The sequence below is a fragment of the Scomber scombrus genome, chromosome 4 (genome assembly GCF_963691925.1).
Source record: "Scomber scombrus chromosome 4, fScoSco1.1, whole genome shotgun sequence".
NCBI lineage: Eukaryota > Metazoa > Chordata > Actinopteri > Scombriformes > Scombridae > Scomber > Scomber scombrus.
The window spans coordinates 16,585,638-16,603,807 of NC_084973.1; the positions used below are offsets into that span (position 1 = coordinate 16,585,638).

Here is an 18,170-nt window from a genome sequence, read left to right on the forward strand (position 1 = left end):
GACCCGATGAAAAAGTGGGCGGTCACTATTGAGCTCTTTTTCTGTAGGTAGCCTACTATCTGGTAATCAGAAACCACTGATGTTGTGTCAAGGTGTTGGCTAAAACTTTACCAAGATAAATATAATATACAGAGTGAAACAGTAAGTAGTTACAGACTGAAGATACCTAGCTCCAATAATAATATGAATTTATGGCAAATGATGGTCAGTGCAGCTAGCCATCAAGTTGTTACTTGTTTGTTGCCTGCTTAATGTTAGATAACTATAGATTTAATGTTGTTTTTCATTGGTTTCCCCTGAGTAATTAAAGCTTTTCTTTGTCTTTTTCTAATAAATAAATGAAGAAGTTTAAGATTGTGCTCTCATTTGTTAAATTGATGTCTTTTTAGTTTTAATACTTGCATAATAATCTCTCATACAGAAGTAGAAGTAAATCTAAAGGCTTCACAAACTTCGAAGCACCACTATACTTCTATTATCACCATTGTTTCTAAAGATAAAACAGCCCTGTCTGTTTAGCCTATTTTATTAAGTAATCCCTCTCCCATAATAGATGTGTAAGGTTAAACCTTGCATAGTGTAGGCTATATCTTGATGGGAATCTCGCAGATAACCAATGAGCGCCCTGCACGCCTCTGTCCTCTGAGAGAAAATTTGACGTGGCAGGAGATCCGGACGTGACATAGAGCATCTCCTCTCTCCTCCTCCTCCTCCTTCTCCTCCATTCAGCCCAGTTACCTTCGGACGTCTGCAGGTGAACTGGTCCCGGTGCCGAGCAAGTCCTGGTCCGTAGTCGGGAACAGGGAGAAATAATGTGGCTGATCGTGTTGGCCAGCTTCCTTCACTGCGCCTCGGCCTACGATGTGGATCTGAAGAAACTGGACGGGCTGGCGAAAGCTAGGGTGGAGGTACAGTAATCCTTCATGAGAGTCCGCTTCATGCGTTAAAGTAGGCGGGATGATATTAATGAGGATAGTATTAGTGCATTTTCTGAATCAGATTTTGGTAAATGTGTTAATGGATACGTTTTATTCTTCTAAAGGTTGGGCGCATGCGTTAAGTGAGCTGGATGAAAAGAGCTGTAAACCTCCATGCCTTTACAACATGGTACCCAATTAAGCATACAGACTGTCATTTCTAAGTGATTAAGTTTAAATCGGCTATAAAATGACTTGGTGGTGGTAGGTAATTTGAAGATGAACAGTCAGGTTGCATACCAAAGTTTCGTACTAAGTTTCTCAAACTCTCGTCTTCTTTTTGTGAGAAACCATGTAGTTTTCCCTCCAGGGTGTACTGGATCATCGCCCTGCCAACATCACTGAACAAAGCATATTATCTGTTACTATTGTTGTGTCAGCCACACCTGTTACTCAATACCTGGGGCTCAGGTGCCTACAGAAATGGGTTAGACATCCTTCCTGCTACCCCAAATCAGTGCTCTGTGCATTGGGTACAAGGCTGCAACAGCACCAGAGCATTGTGTCTTTGAACAAAGAGACTAACCCAGAAGCTGCAGTAAATTAGTTGCTCTGTGGGGTAACCTGTGGTGTGTGTGTGTGTGTGTGTGTGTGTGTGTGTGTGTGTGTGTGTGTGTGTGTGTGTGTGTGTGTGTGTGTGTGTGTGTGTGTGTAAGCAGAAAGACACGTTTTAGTAGCCAAAACATGTCAATTAAATAATCTTTTTCTATATTATAGCGATCACCCTTTTTCCAAAAGCAGCTTGTAATAATTTCTTCAATGTCATGTTCTGTCTCTACTCAGACATGTGGTGGATGACAGCTGAACAGGCTCAGAGAGGTAAGTTGCCTTCTGTAATGTTATCACCAGAAACAAAACGAATATGATCACACCCAGAGCCACTGTCAGAGGCAGACTGAAGCCTAATCCCTGCTTAAATGTGTTTGCTCATGGAGAAACATTTACATTTAACATCTAATGTTTCACATAATCCTCAGACAGATCTGTCACTGAAACCAGCCATTAATCCTCATTTCTGTCTGCAGGTCAAAGCCTTCGTGGTCCAGGATATTCCTCTTTAGTATCCTTTGACTCAAGTACATCACTGTCCCTAAATATGTATGTTTGGCAGTAACACATTGTACAGCATTGTCTGTCTGCCAATCCTTGACCTCTTCACCTCAGCCATAACCTGGTGATGAAGCACATACCTGGGGCCGACCCTGAGCTTGTCCTCCTTAACCACTATTATGAAGAACTAGATGTAAGTCCTTGATTTGTTTATGTAAACGCTGGTCTTGTTTTTCAATAGATTAAAGCACCTATATGAAAAATCTTCATGCCATCTATAAAACGACTTGATAGCACCATTTTTTGTGAGTAGTAAATTGAGCTAATTTCGATTATAACAGTTTTTGTGTTGCTTTTAGCCTGTTCATTGTCTCGAGTCACAGTAATATCAGTGGAATTTAGTGGAAAACCTACACACACAGAGGCTTTAAAGCTGGAGTGCAGGACTTCTGTCCCCCCCTAACTACCAAAGTTCACCAGCTAATCCGAAAGGACATCATAAAATATAAAGGCAAACAGAACTTGAAATTAATGGAAATCTTTCTAAGGACCCAGTGGAAATTTCTGGGACCTTCAATCATTACTTTATTGACTCTATTGAATACTATTGCACAGACAAACCAACACTACTTTATTTAAGTCTGCAGCTTCACAGACATTACCTCCTCCATTAGATGATACAGAACCACCCAGATGTGGTAAGAATAATTATAGAGAAAGTCTTTATAGAGAAAGTCATAGCATTACTGGATAAGGGTGGTGTTTTAGGGGCTGTGATTTTATATCATAGGAAAGCCTTTGACACTGTAAACCATGCTGTCCTCCTCTTTAAGTTATCTTCTTTTAATTTCTCACCAGATGCCCTTAGTAGGATAGAGTCTTACCTCTTACTCTAACTGATTGCGTTAGAGTTAATAATCATCAATGTACTGCTCTCATCTTTTCCACTGGTGTCCCACAAAGATCCATATTGGGCCTACTCCTATTTGGCCTATATGTAAATGATCTGTCATCTGTATGCCCTGAGATACAGACTGTAATGTACGCTGATGACACTGTAATATATGTACACAGCAATACAAAAAGTCAAGTTGCCTCCATTTTAACCAATGCAATGACTCGTATAACTGAATGGTTAAACCATTGCTGTCTACTGTTAAATGTTTCAAAAACAACTAGCATGTATTTTACTAAGAAGGCTAGTAATACTGTTGAGCCACACATACTTGTACTTTGACATAGACTGGAAAATATCAAAGAGGTTAAATACCTTGGCGTTGTGATAGATTCTAATCTTTCTTTTAAAACTCAGATTAAGAAGGTCTGCAACAGGGTTAAGTATAATCTGCCAAATTTTAGATACATTAGGAATTGCATGTCAACTGAGGCTGCTACAATGTACACAAATGCCATTATATCACACTTAATTTACTGTTTAACAAGTTGGTCATAGGCAAGTAGCTCAACCTTAAGCCCACTAGAATCACTATATAAACAAACCATGAAAACCCTCGGCAAGAAACCTAATAGCTTTCCCCACTTCAACATACTGGAAAAATATAATGTCTTGAGCTGGAAAAACCTAATAAAATATGCAAACATATTCCTCATCTACAAAATAATTAATGGTCTGGCTCCTCCTCCACTAAGTAGCTTTGTACGGCAATGAGTAAATTCAAATCATATCACCAGGGGAGTCACAAGAGGAAACTTCATTATCCCACTGATAAAATCTGCTTTCAGTCAATCTGCCTTCTCAAAGTGGCACATGAATGGAATGCTGTACCAGTCCACATCAGGGACCTTACCACTTACAGGTCCTTTTCTAAAATATTAAGAACATGGCTCATAAGTCTCCAAATCTGTCAGCACTAAACCGGATGAACCGGATGTATGTTTTTAACTTGTATTGTTGCCTAACCTGCCTTAGTGTTATTGTTATCATGTTTCTTACACTTGTTTTTCTTATGCCTGTCTTTGTTTATACAGTTAAATTGCCCTGTTGTGTTATTGTTGTCCTGTTTCTTGTATTGAGTCTTGCTCACATGTTATGCTTACAGCCGTTTTTGCTCACATTTGTTCTTGCTTATGTCTGCTCCCGTGAAGCTGTTCTGTTCTGTAACTGTTTGTCACTTTGTTCAGCTGTTGTTCACTCTGCTTCTATTGTGTTTTGCTTATGTCACTCTGTGTTTTATATTTATTGTAAATGACACAACGTTTTAAATTTGTTTCTTGATTTTAGGCTGCAAACTCACACCTGGGCAGGGACAACAGATTTAAACTAGCCTTTGGGTTAATTCTGTCGTATTTACAGAAATGTTTATTAATATGCGCTGTCCCTGACAAATTAAGTAATAAAATAGAGCATGCATTGCATGAATTCATCTGGCCAGTGCAGGAATGTCAAACCTGACACCAGATTAAAAACAAATCAGCATTGAATGAACTCATTTTAATAGGGCTTGCATATAAAGGACATTCATTTATATTATATTTATATGACAGCTTTTTAAATTATTGTTGCTTTATCATATTCCAAGTGTTTAACCAAAACATAACTGTCATTTAAAGCTACATTAATCAGTTTTTGTCCCAAAGAGGGCTAAAACAGGCTATAACACTCTGTAGAGCTAAGAGGAACGGGGTTAGCTTGCAATTCTCTCTGGGTTCATAACCCACTGTTTTCAAAAAGATATTAACAATGTAACAGTAACAATGACAGTAAGAGGAATGATCCTTTAACCCGTGTATTTCCTCAACAGCGGATCGCCATGTCTGACATGACCCGCTCAGAGATCAACGAGCTGCTGGGGAAACTGGGCTTCTACAAGAAGGCTCAAGCTGAGGACGAGGTGCCGGAGGAGTTCCGCTTCTCTCCTGCCAAAGACAGCCCGTTCAAAGATGAGCCAGCATACAAGCCCTCCACTTCCTCTCTTGCCACTGAGAACACCTCAGATCCAGACTCTGAAGTGAAGCACACTGACCTATAACTTGTCAGAGAGGAGAAAAGTAGGAATCTCACAGTAACACTATGCTCCATGACCAGCTAGTTATTGCAGAAAAGCTTGTAATTTCACAGCAAGGCCAGCAGATCATGGATCAGTCTTTGGGGAAGGACAAAATCATAGCATCAGCAAAAGACCTTTAAAGGTCCACAGTCTGAATTTGCACATATTTTTCTTGCTATTTGTTCTTTTTTTCAGTGCTTTTGTGTGCTTTTCTACGACTAGAAGTGTGTATGTTTGATTTGCGACATCATGTGTCAGCTGTTTTGAGGATTCTTGCCTCCCTTGAGCTCTTGTGTGTCTGATTGCTTCCTACCCACTTTGAAACTGAATGAAGCCTCAGGCTAAAAATCATACGACAGGCCTGGGGTTGATGCTACATGTTCCTCTGGGTTGGGCTGATGCACACAAGATGATTCAACGAGTTGTCAAAGAAGAAAATAAAATATTTCAAGAAAATGCATTTCAGCCCTGGTCCTTGCAGTATGTAGTCATGTTGATGTCCATTTCTTTGCACACTGTGAAGACATGCAGTTTTGGCAGAAAGGCCATATAAGTGAATAAGAGTGTCTGTGTCTTAGCCCTTTAGTAGACTATCAGCAAGTCCATTGCATGTTGGAATGGGACCAAGCCTGCTTTATGGCCCTCAATTAGAATAATCTGGTGTTGAAAATGTTGTGTTTTTATGAGATGATTCAGAGCAATAATCCCCCACAAACAAATTCATTTCTCCAATTGGTTTAATTGTTAATTCACATTTAACTGCGGTGCACAGAAACATGAAATTATGACGTGTTTAAGCTCTTATGTACAGCACTCACTGCTTTATGAAAGGTATTCTTTTCTCCATTGGCAGCAGTGGAATATCTCAAATAATTTCTGTAAATCTACAAAATATAGCACAAAGAACTTAAATCAATCAAATTTTACACATCTTCTTCAAAGGAACTTTAATTGTACAAATGAAAATAAAAATCTTCATTGAAAAATGTTCCTTTGCGTCATATTGTAAAATATACATTGGCAGTTATGCTCAGTCACAATTGCTCATTTTTAAACTTGTAACTGATGGAGCTGAAAGCCGGCTTTCATCAGGCCTAGAAACATGACCCAAAAGTGATAATTTGTTTCACAAAACACTGCGGTAGTCTCAGCTTATTGACTTACTTTAAACAAAACTTTAAAAGCGTAATTTACACACTAACAACATTTTTTTTTAAAAACTGATATATTACCAAAAGAATCTACTCAAGCGTAAATAAAACAGCTGTGTGTGAGTGTGTTTGGCAGGGCGAGGCAGTGATGGCGGCATTGCTGTGCATTTTTTTGTTCATCTGCTGAAAGACTCAGTGACTGTAATCACAACTCCTGTTTTTTTTTTCTACCTGAATGAAAAACGTGTTTATGCAAGCTTTTTGTCATCAGAATTGCATCATGACACAATAATACAGGAGGAGGGAAATTTAAAAAAAAAACATCTGAAACATCTCAGTAGCTCAATAGAGTTCAGACAGGTGAGCGTATTCAGCACTGGACTGCGACGAGAAGGTTGCATCCATTTGAAAAATGAACAAAAACAAAAACATCCCAGTGCTCATGTATTAAATAGTAAAATGTTAATTGATGACATCAACATGAGAATAATAACTTAATCAAAATATTTAAAGCAACCAGAGTTTGGTAAAAAATGAAAAAGTACCAAAGTGGAAACCAAGTAATGCATCATATGGTTGGATATATTTTTCTTCTTCATTGGAATCACCAATAGCAATGCTTAGAAATTATTAAAGTTACAAAAATGGAGCAGAGAAAATGTAGATATAAATAATTTAAAAAGGGGAATACTATAAATAATATTTCTCTTATCTCTTGAGGTGTCTCTCAGCACACTTGCATGGTGACACAGTTACTGCATGTTGAATACTAGAGTACAAAGAGAAGTTTGAGTGCAAAAAAAACAACCTGATGTACTAAAACTTTAAAGCTTTAAAAGGTATTTTTATAAAAACTTTGGTGCCCTCTTGCTGGAAAATGTGCGAAAAAAATGAATTAACATCACCACTGCCAACAAAGATAATAAGCAAACTGACACACAAACACACACATCCCCAGCTTGTCCATTGGAGATGTGCAACTCTGTGACCCAGCCGTTCACCGAAGAGTCAGTCATCAGGTGAAGATGTAGTCGGGGAGGGCTGGTTTAGGGGAGGGGTGGGGTGTGGGGGCTGCCTGGTTACAACCCCGTGCTGAAAGCCACGTTGAGGCCGAACACTCACTGAGCACAGGTCAGAAGGTCACAGGGCCGACCCATGGACATCTCGTATCTGCGCAGGTGGTTGACCAGAGACTGTACGTAGGTGAAGACACATTTGGAGTCGGGTCTATTACCCATGATCATCATGTCTTCCACTTCCAGCAAAGGCATGCAGTTGGCGTAGGTCCTGAGGAACAGGCATAAAAGAGACAGTCTGTATGAGAAAGAGGAGAATGAACGGAGAAGATGGGCGAGGGCCAGAGATGGAAGAGGGAGGAGAATACACTCCTTCACAGATTTCACAGAAGTGTTTATATTATTGTTATAATCATTCATATTTCTTCATCTATCATGTGTTTATCTGTGGTTGTTAGGAAAGAGGTCTCTCTTCTTGTTGGAGTTATCTCTTTTTTTAATCTATTTTCCCTAAACCACTTTGTGGAAAACCCTTTAAGAGCTCTCTATAAATAAACTTGACAAATGCAGTGTATTTCAATAAAGGGAGAAAGACGTCACATTTGTGGTGTGCAGAGAGTGACCACAGGGTGGCATTATATGCACATACTGTAAACCCTCACACACACAAAAAAGAGTTGAGTGCCAGGAACTATGGTAAACCTCTTGCTCGAGAAAATAAATGTCAATAACATAAAATCTGTTTGGTTATTGTAGAAACCGTAGACATGGGTCATTCTGTCCTTTAACTATTATGGAGTAATCTTTAAAAGGCTTTACGAGCCAAAGGCATAAACACCTGTAAACTCATGCTTGATAAAAAGACAGTGGATAACACACAGCCTCTGTTCTCTGCTTTGTTTCTTAACTCCTTTGTTTGAAACGCTGTGATACAGTAGTTCCTTTTAAAGTGTTGAGCTGCAGATGGACCTGGCTTTCTGCCTGGGCCATAGTCTGGCTATGCAGAGATGCACACACGGACACACACACACACACACGGACGGACACACACACACACACACACACGGACACGCGCGCGCACGCATACCATGTTTGGTTCTTCAGACCTCAGTAACTCCAAATTAACATGGACATCCAAAAGCAACAGATTCTGAAGCATCACATTTAATATAAATCCTTTCAGCTGCTTAAAACATGCAGCTAAACACACTCGCTCTGACACACTCAGAGTTACACACACACACACACACACACACACACCCTAAATCCCATTTAGTCTACCAGAAACAAACTGATGTTCCTTCGCAGGCTTTCCCCTCTCTCACCATGGGTTCAGTTTTAGGTGGGGTGCGACTTTAGGAGGAGTTTTTGGTTTTAACCAGGCCCTTCGTCACCAGACCCCTGTAGAACTCCTGCAGGTACGTGTACACACACTTCCAATCAGGCTCGCGCATCTTCACCATGTCGTCCACATCCAACAGCTGGGGACAGTCCACTAGTTTCCTGCGCCCGGCAGGGGTAGAGAGAGGTTGGGGGAGGAAGGAAAAAACCGAACGGACAGAAACAAAGTAGAGGACGAGGTTGGAGAACAAATAAGAAGAAGAAAGGAACAGAAGGACACAGATAAAAAGGAAGGAAGGAGGAGGGGGAAAAACAGATAAAGCAGTGAGCAGCCAAATGAAAAAGATTCAGGGTGAGAAGACAGAGAGAGAGAGAAAAGACACAAAAATAAACAACATCATTACATTCTCTGTGATCACAAATACATCCATGAGTCAACATGCTTCATGAACATCATGATATGTACAGAATGTGGCATACACACATACATACATACATACAAACATACATACATAACAAAACGTCAAATGAGCGTCAGTTGATGCTCATTTAGCTTTTTTGTTAGTTTGTTGTTTTTTTCTGTGCACTAAGACAAGAGACTTCGGGACATCTCAATATGACTATGAACTGTCAGAAACACAAGACATGATGAAAAAAACAACAAGGATTCTGCAAATACACAAAGATACAATCACATGGTGACTCTTAAAGCACATTGGTGAACAGGAAGGTGTGTGCATGTGTGTTTTGGGATTCCAGATAAACTGCCAGACAAACGGCCGGGAGGGTCGGGGGTGCCAGGGAAGTGAGTGATAGTGCAACACAAACGTCGAAAGATGGCGGCTGTGGTTTGGTGGACAATCCGGTGTTGAGGATATAAATCACTAATATCAACATTAGCATGGGCATTATCCTACTAGGAGCATGTGAACACGCACACACAGGTGGGTGGAGGTCATCACAAGTGAAAATAATGTGACGCAAGAGAGACGAAAAAACAGGAAATGTAGAGGGGAAAGATTAGAAGTAAAGAGGGGGGTGGGGGGGGGGGGGGGGGAATCGGAGGCGCAGCTGAGAGTTGTCCACTTTTTAACCTGGTGGTTGTTTGGGTTGGGGTTTGCTCACAGGTCTCTGGTTTAGAGCAGTGATGACATGGAGGATATCACAGCAGTTACTCATAGTAGAGGACAAATGGAGAGTGGATGTTTAGAGGTGGAGTAATTAGAGTAGTAGCAGTTATGGGGCCCACTCAGCCTTGAGGGGGGTTCAGTACACCTGGGAGAGACAGGGAAAGTTAACATTCGGACATCAGTCAAGGAGCCACGCGACTTTGATGTGTTTTTGGGACCATCTCTGTACTTCAGGCTCAAGTAGATGTTGCTACAGAGCAATACTGAGTAAGAACTGGATGTGGATTTTACAAAAGACTAAAATATTGAGAGGGATGAGAGAGGGAAGGAAAAATCTGTACAGCACAAAATGAGGGAAATGTATTGGTTTAGACAGAGCAATACAAGCTTGGGTTTTCGTTGTGTACTGTAGCTGAAAGGAAAGCTAACCCTGCAGGCTTTCAGGATATTTGTCCACTGGTCCACATATTCTTCTTATTTTCTCTGTCAATCGTAACAAAAACACAGGTACACTGCAGTTGATGTGGTTTCTCCAAAAGTACAATTAAGATGGCTGATGGTCTCACTAGCAGTCAAAACTCAACAACAACAAAAATGTGGATGTGGTTAGTGCACATGTTACTGGGACAAACAGGTTTTGTGTTTATACTCACTCCGCAGTGCTGAAGGCCACCTCAAAGTTTTGCCTGCGGTTGCTGGGGCTCAGGGAGTCGTAGTCGAAGGATTCAGGGAAGAAATTATGCACCAGCGCACAAAATGCCATTCCATTGCTCCAACTGGATGAAAAATTCTGAATATCCACATGCTGATGAAGAAAAAACAGAATAGATATAAAAGTACTGATAGAAAACGTGATGGAAACATTCCCCAAGGTAGGAAATATTATCTTGGCTTATCTCGTCTAAATCATCTGGCTCAGCTACAGCTTTATTGGCTGACATTAAAGAAGAACATTGAACACACAGTGGGTTGCTGTGGCCGGTTGGCTCACCTCATATGAGCGCGTCTTGGCACGACACCAGTCGAGCAGCATCTGCTTGATAGAGTTTGCGTTGGGTACGCCAAAGCTGGTGGAACGCTGAACCTTGTTTACCTTGGCGACCGCTTGGTTTCCAGGGCTACGGAAAAGTCAGGTTTGTGTTAATATTTACATGTTGAGACCAAGTCCTTTTCTTTGTTTGGTAGCACTACCTCTTTGTTTATCCTTACCCGCCTCCCTCCTTCTCCAGCTTCTCTATCATGGCTTTGCGGGCCTGCATGGCAGAGGTCTTCGGCAAAGTCTGAGCCCTCATCAACTCCTTGCGCCTCTCCGCCTGCTTCCGCTCAACAGCAGCCAAGCCACCGCTGCGAGACGACGTATCGTCCTCACGATCAAACACACTGGAGCAGCGACATGTACAGCAAGTTAATTTGGAAACGTTTGCGGATTTTAAATTTTGTGAAAATACTGTGTGGATGCTTCACAACCCACCTGCCCACTTTTTTGTTTGTGTTGGAGGAGGAGGAGGAGGAAGAAGTGGAAGAGCTGAAGCTGTATGATTTTGACTGGACTGTCCCTCCTTAAATGTATAAAAGCATGTTATTATTAACATATAGACATATGACTGATATTGGTGAAAAAAGCAACAATTATATGTATTGTATGGAAATAGAGTGACTCACTGTCTGTTTTCTGCACATAACTGGACTCGACAACAGTGCTGCGTGTTGATCTGCTCCCATCATCTGAACACAAACAAACACACTTCAACTTATTTATGATTCTGGACCGGGTCAGTTTAATGTCAGTGTTCTTATTTATTTTTCATCCCCTTTTAGGGATTTACTTTTTCACTGATATGATTTGCCACCCGTTTTTGTGTGTCTGGGGTAAATTGGTTGGGGTGGAACTGGAAGAATTGGTGGACTTGTGCAGTTAAATCCAGGTTGTAAAGAAAGTTTAATAAACGCTCAAAAAAAGAAAACAAAAGAACAGGAAAGAAGAGAAAATAAACTACCAGACTGTGCAAAGCGGTTTGTCTTGGTGACTTGGCTGAGGGTGGAGCCATCTGCCGCCTTTTCCACCTTCCTCATCACCACCTCTCCCGCCCCGGCCCCTGGACGACCTTTCTGTGCACGCTCTTCTCTCTGTTGCCGAAGCTCCTGCAGACGGGTGTCGCGCTCCTTTTCTCTTTGGTCTGGGGTGGAAAGGAGAGGAGAGGAGACGAGGGATGGAGAGGTGGTGAGGAAGGTGGAGAGATGATGTCAGTGGAAAAAGTGGAGGAGGAGGACAAGAGGCCCCAAACAAGCTGACAGCTCCTCATCTGACTGCCACAAAGATGGATTAAAACAGGGCTTCCAAATTCGATGTGATACATTTTAGGATTCTTTCCACAGTACTGTAAAATTCCTCTGAGAAAACAAACGCCCACATGTGGGAGGCTCACAGCCGAGCCAAAGCTGTCATGTAATATGTACTTCACAAACATCACAGATCAAAAGACAGCAAACACTCCGATCGTCCCCTGTGGAAGGATGTGACCAAGTGTGTGTGTGTGTGTGTGTGTGTGTGTGTGTGTAACTGTCTCAACCAGATGACTAATGAAATGGTAAGTGCTTACTGTGAGACAGAGGGTAAATATAAACATGGACAGGGGACATTTCAGTGTCGAGGTTACAGCACGCTCTAGTGAGTGAGACACTTTAACACATGAAAGTCAACAATCATGCATGGGAACAAAACTGTCAACATATCCTGCATCGCCCACCACAGAAATTAGAGAGTTCAGTAATTGTACTGGTTCGACGATGGCAGGATGGTGCACACACAAACAAAAACAGAAAATGCAGGCACATATCAGTTGTTAAACCACACTGCAAACCAACCTGTCATACCTATTTCCTCTTGAGTACATCCCAGCTTGGCCTCTGAGGGCAGAGTGGATAGAAATATTGTGGAAATGGCAGACTCACTTATTGCTTAACTAGTTTCAAAATTTGTATAAGAAAAAACAGAGAAGAACACTAATGACTTGAGCTTGAATTTAATGAGGTGGTGCGTCTACCTTTGACAACGTGAATGTCAATGCTGACAGAGTAACAGGTTTAAGATTGGTTTTCATTTTGCTGTTACCTCTCTTTTTCTTGCGTAGGTCTCTCATGGCTGCACGGATCATCTTCCTCTCTTCAAAGTCTTTTGACTCATCAAGCTATTTAAGGGGGGAAAAAACAAGCAAAACAGCAACAAGGAGAGGTCAGACATTTAAAAAAAACAAAGTGGCACAGCTCTATTTATGCATGCGGGTCTAACATATTGTAGCATTGTGCAAACACACAAATCCAAGCTGTGACTTTCCCAAATATACCCTCACACAGCTGGTAAGATTTAGTGTTCATACACAAACTCTGAAGCTGATGTATTTGCTACTAAGTGGTGCTTTGAAATCAAACTCATCCAGAATTATAACTTGGGTGTGAAGTACCATTTTGTCAAGGAGCTCTTCATCCTCGATGGCAGCCAGCTGTTCAGCTGTCAGTTTTCCAGAGTGCTCCTCCGGTTTGGCCTGGGTGGTGGAACCGTTGGGGATGGCTGGGACGTGACACGCCACCTGGACAGACGGCCCAGCTGAAAACACCGGCTCACATGCCACAACTGGCTCTGTCTCCATCTGCACAAGACACACAACCACACACAGTATGAGCAAGAGCACACATACACAGACATGCAGAAAGATGCAGTGTGGCATTAATTAGTCTGAGATTGCAAAATTGTGACCATAGTTGGATATGTGCATTGCTGCTCGAGCTCTAAGTTGTATACTTATGAGACAAGGAAGAGGGTTAATAAAACATAGTTGAAGTTTGCTGACATTTAGGACACAATAAGCACAGGGGGATTTTTATTAAACACACTGTAGCCATAATAGGCCTGGGGGAGTGAAGTAGGTTGCAGAGCTCACATCTTTCCCTCCCTCTGATAATCTCTTTTTGTACCACTCACCATATCTCATCATTTCTTCCATCCCCCTGCACCTTCCAGGCGAGCCAGAGAGAGTGACAGTAAGCACATGAGCACAAGAGCAACTCTGCCAAGTTACTGTTGACTTATTTCATGAAGTATGACCGACAGAGTGAGTGTCTACTTGACGCCAAGCTGCTGCGAACTGGAGTTAATGTGACAGGTACGGTACAACGTCTCCAACTGGATGGGAACAATGCATTAGCAGATATAAACTGTGAGAACATCCAAAGACACAGAAGGGCTGATTAATGCAGGAGCAGAGGGTTGAGTAAAGAAGTGTAGTGTACTGTATGTCCACTGCTGAGGAGGAAGCAGGGCACCATGAACACAAACATAACATTATGGGTAATTCAAGAAAGAGTCGCCATCTACAAACACATTTTAAGAGACTATAAATCCCACAGAAAACACCTCTTAAATTTTCATATGGCGCTAAAGGCTTGTGCCAGTCTACTATAGGCTATTGCTATGGCTTCAATGCTTTTGTTGTAAGTGAGTCCGGGTCCATATATAGCTCAGACAGCTGGCCCTGTCCCTATCCACAGCCTTCTATCTGATGGCCCTAGTCAGATCAGCACAGCCAGTGCTGTGTCATCACGGGTGGCCTCAGGTTTTACGTTTTTTTGGGCACAGAGTTCTGACCCATGGGACAGGCTAGACTGAGAGGCACTTGACCGACAAGGAATGTTTTGGGACACAACGCAGCCAAACAAGGCCTCATAGTCAAGCAGTAAGAGAATGTGTGTGTGTGTGTGTGTGTGTGTGTGTGTGTGTGTGTGTGTGTGTGTGTGTGTGTGTGTGTGTATGTGCGGGGGGTGAGAAAATCCCAGATAACCTTAGTGCTCCATTCATGTTTAATTCAGTTTTAGCATTTTCTTCAGCATCGGAGCCACAAATGCATAAAAATGCTATTTAAGAAAAAAGAAAAAAAAATTCTTGAAATCATTCACCATTTGTGCAGTCTTCACCATGTGAAATAGTCTTTGTTAGACATATATGTAAGGGTAAAGGGTCAGATAAGTTCAACCTTCACTATCGCAGCCATCTATCTTCGGAGGGGATTACCATTTAAGAGAAGTTTGTCACTTTTACTGGAGCAGCTGATTGGCAGATCCAGCTGGATATGTGCAGGATTAGACCGGAATATCAACTCTGGCCAGCTGAATAACTGAAGATAAAGACGCATATGCTCCATATCCCTCAAATGCCACCAGTGCATGAACAAACACGCCCACCACAAAGGGTTTGTATTGGGATGACAAAAACACGTACAGCAAACCATGCTGGCCAACTGTGCATCTATCCCTATTTGAGGAATGTAAGATCATAAATCTTTTTTTGTTTGGAGGCCAGACATGTACAAACCTTTCATTAACAGCTCTTTTTTTTAAAAAGTGATAATAAATTCATGTATCGACAAAAAAAAATTACAGATGATTTCAAGATGGCCAACTATAATCCCAGGCCGCTATTATGGTTAAAGCATGGCCGTTTTTTGCCTCCATCAATAGCACACATATCTGCATGCATACACATGCAGTTCTAGCCAAGACACAATCAGAAACACATGGTGTTAAAGGACTGGAATACCTCCGTGACAAACTGCAGTGTTGTCTTCCATATAAATAAAATCTGCCAAAACCTAATGACAGCCGAGATAGTCAAGCTTTGTTTAAATGCAGTATGGGATTAAAACCAAAATAAAGCTATGAGAGGTGGAGCAGCAGGTCAACATTTAAGTGAACAGTATCAAAGTATCACTGGCATGGTGTGTAAAACACGTGGCCAGCTGATCCGCAGGTACTGTCAAACACTGGAAGAAAAGACATTCCCATATTTGAAGCAGCTTATCTGAATTAAAACTGGTCATGATCAGAACCATTAACAGAGCGGAGAGCAGTACCGTGCTGTTGCTGCAAGAAATATTTGCCATCAGAGAGGGAGCAGAGAGGGAGCGGCGGGTTGCAAAGGTAGGAGGATGAGGGACAGGTGACAGCTCAGGCTCTGAAGTCTGTGGTATGTTTGAATCATTGGATGTGGAGTCTGAGTCCTGAGGGCTTGATTTAAGTTCCTGGGATATGCTTGGTGGTGTATCCTGACTTGTGCTTGGTGGAGTAACCTCAGGCGCACCTGATGGGAGATCTTGGGGAGAGCAGAATAGAGTATTATGTTGAGTTTGAAGTGCACTTTCCTGGGGCGTGCAGGCTGGAGAATCACTAGATGGTGAATTGGTTTCACATGGAACAGAAGGTGCGCTTTCTGGGCTGGGCAGCTCGTACAGTAAAGGATCAGGTAATCCCAATACCTTGCACACAGCCTCCACTTGCCTCACCAGCCTCTCCTGCTGAATCCTCAGTCTCAGGTTCTCCTCTTGCAGCCTGGCCACAGCCTCTGCCAGAGGAGTTACGTGAGTCGTTGCCTCCTCCAGCCGAGCATCCACTCGCTTTCCAAAGGCCTGCAGGTCACTGTGGATCTCCCCCACTGCACAGCGCAATGTTACTTCAAAGTTCCTCTCGCCAAACTGCTCCTCTTCATCCTCCACCTCCTCCTGAGCAAGCAGATCCCCGATCACTTCCTCCAGGCCGGACTCAGCACAAGCACTATCTGGGCTGCCCAACACCTCTGGAGCCTGTGAGGCTGGGAGGAAGTCCAGGTTCACTCCAGGCATGGCCAGACAGCTGCACTCAATGTTGTCTGAAACTGCAGCTTTTTCCCCCAAAGAATTACAAAATCTTTTTACTTTAAATCCTCTTAAGCAGCCCAAAACTTTAATTTAATATGTAGGAGGAAGCAAATAACAAGGTGGCCTTCATAAGTGAAAGTAGGTGTCCTCTCTGTCCGCCTATATCCAGAGACCATCCAAACAACGCACGCTCTTTATACCCCCAGCAAACACCCTGACAGCCAATGAGCATACAAGGAATCCCGTTTCCAAGGCAGCAGTAGCCCCATCCCCTTTTTCCAGGTACCATGCACATGTCTATTTGTCTCTGGCCAACCCATTATTCGACTGAGCCAGTCAGTCCTGGGGCACTAGCAGAGGCCTGACGGGGATAGCAGTTGGAACAATTTAGAAGACACACCCCTCCCTCTCTCAGCTTTCCTTTTATTTAGAGCCCTTGTCCTTCACACCTCGATTGGCAGGCAACAATGGTTTAGATGTGGCTTTAGGCCTGGGCTGAGTTACACGTTAGTGTTTCTCTCCTCTTAAAATTGCTTTCTAACAAAACTCAAGTGAGTCCTGACTAATCGGATAAGTTGTGTTGCATGACTGTCATTAAAGCCACACTTCCAGAGGGGAGATCAGTTCATGAAGGACAGGAGTATTTAGGACTGTAACAAAGCAGACTGGGTGACCAGTGAGGGTCAGCTGGGGCCCAGTTCTCTCCAACTCTGAGCAAGGATGATGAAAAGGACATCACAGCTCTTTCAAGATATTATTGCTGTAGGCCTACTGACATAGCAGCACAGGTCCAGCAGCTGCTCATCTGGGCATGAGCTCTCAAAGTATGCTGACAATCTCTGTTGCTCTGTCTAAGCAAAGGTCTAACAGTAAGGTGTTGAAGTACATACAGTATATGCATCTATTTATTGGCATATTACAGCCCATGCAGAGAAATCAAATGCTGTAAGGTACTGTATCTCTAATTAGAAGCATATGGCTACAAAATATGATAAACCTGTAATTCTGCATCTCACGCATTTAACTGGTTTAAAACTGCATTGTAAATATATGTACCTTTAAAAAGAAATGCAGTGACTCTTAACACAGTGCACGAGTCATCTAAGATCAAAATAATCAGGACCATGCTACAAAGGGCAACAGTGGTCTCTGCTGGGATTTACAGGTAACCATAGCAGTTCCCAGGAAGAATTTGGCCTCTAGGGAGTAAAATGTGACTGGCAGCGAGGAAAGTGGGTCAAAACCCAAGAAGGACATGGCTGTAGTTTAACCACACATCAAAGCACTGACCCACAACACAGCGGAGTGATGTAAAAAGAGAAAGGCTGGGAATGAGATAAATAAACAGACTAAACAGGACATAGACTACAGTTTTCTACATGTTTATGAGAACATTATTGATTATTATGAAAGAAAACCGGTAGTTGAAGTGTGAATCAGATGAAATTTTATGCCCTCTTTCTTTTTCATGTGTCAATTCAAGCTGGCAATAAATATAAAATAAAATGGCTTTCAAATTATGGTTAACTGACAAAATCTGAGCAGGTTCATCCAGATTATCTTAGAGCCTTGTCCCCAGTCCGCAAGACCCGACATTTTAATCTGTGACACATGTGAACTTGTTGGGTAAACAGCATGTGTCATGGATCAGCAGTATGTTAACAATGGGGTCCTTATCCCCGTGACTGTGAGACAATCTGTCACTGACTGTATGCCTGTGTGTCTATGTTAACACTGCAGCTCTTTACCAGTGTGACCTGCGGCCCAGTAGTAATTTCTACGTCTACAGGAAAGAGACTGACTGTGCTGTCATC

The 18,170-nt window shown here is 42.2% G+C and overlaps 2 protein-coding genes across 2 annotated transcripts in view; one reads left to right on the plus strand and one right to left on the minus strand.

The window, feature by feature from the left end:
• The first annotated feature begins 745 nt into the window (after positions 1-745).
• Positions 746-5,583, plus strand: selenom (selenoprotein M). The gene is made up of 5 exons (XM_062417664.1): positions 746-908; positions 1,761-1,796; positions 2,003-2,037; positions 2,142-2,220; positions 4,790-5,583. Exons 1-5 carry the CDS (start codon positions 813-815, stop codon positions 5,015-5,017), a joined length of 474 nt encoding a protein of 157 aa, XP_062273648.1. The 5' UTR covers positions 746-812; the 3' UTR covers positions 5,018-5,583.
• Positions 5,584-5,767: 184 nt separating this feature from the next.
• The window catches only part of smtnb (smoothelin b), a 49,352-nt gene continuing 36,949 nt past the window's right edge, over positions 5,768-18,170 (minus strand). The window contains exons 11-19 of the mRNA XM_062417665.1: positions 13,135-13,320; positions 12,786-12,861; positions 11,671-11,850; positions 11,336-11,398; positions 11,145-11,232; positions 10,883-11,053; positions 10,665-10,791; positions 10,327-10,478; positions 5,768-7,473 (exon numbers count right to left, since the gene is read on the minus strand). Coding sequence (XP_062273649.1) covers positions 7,305-7,473; positions 10,327-10,478; positions 10,665-10,791; positions 10,883-11,053; positions 11,145-11,232; positions 11,336-11,398; positions 11,671-11,850; positions 12,786-12,861; positions 13,135-13,320 — 1,212 coding nt within the window. The 3' untranslated portion in view covers positions 5,768-7,304. The remainder of the gene's footprint in view (positions 7,474-10,326; positions 10,479-10,664; positions 10,792-10,882; positions 11,054-11,144; positions 11,233-11,335; positions 11,399-11,670; positions 11,851-12,785; positions 12,862-13,134; positions 13,321-18,170) is intronic.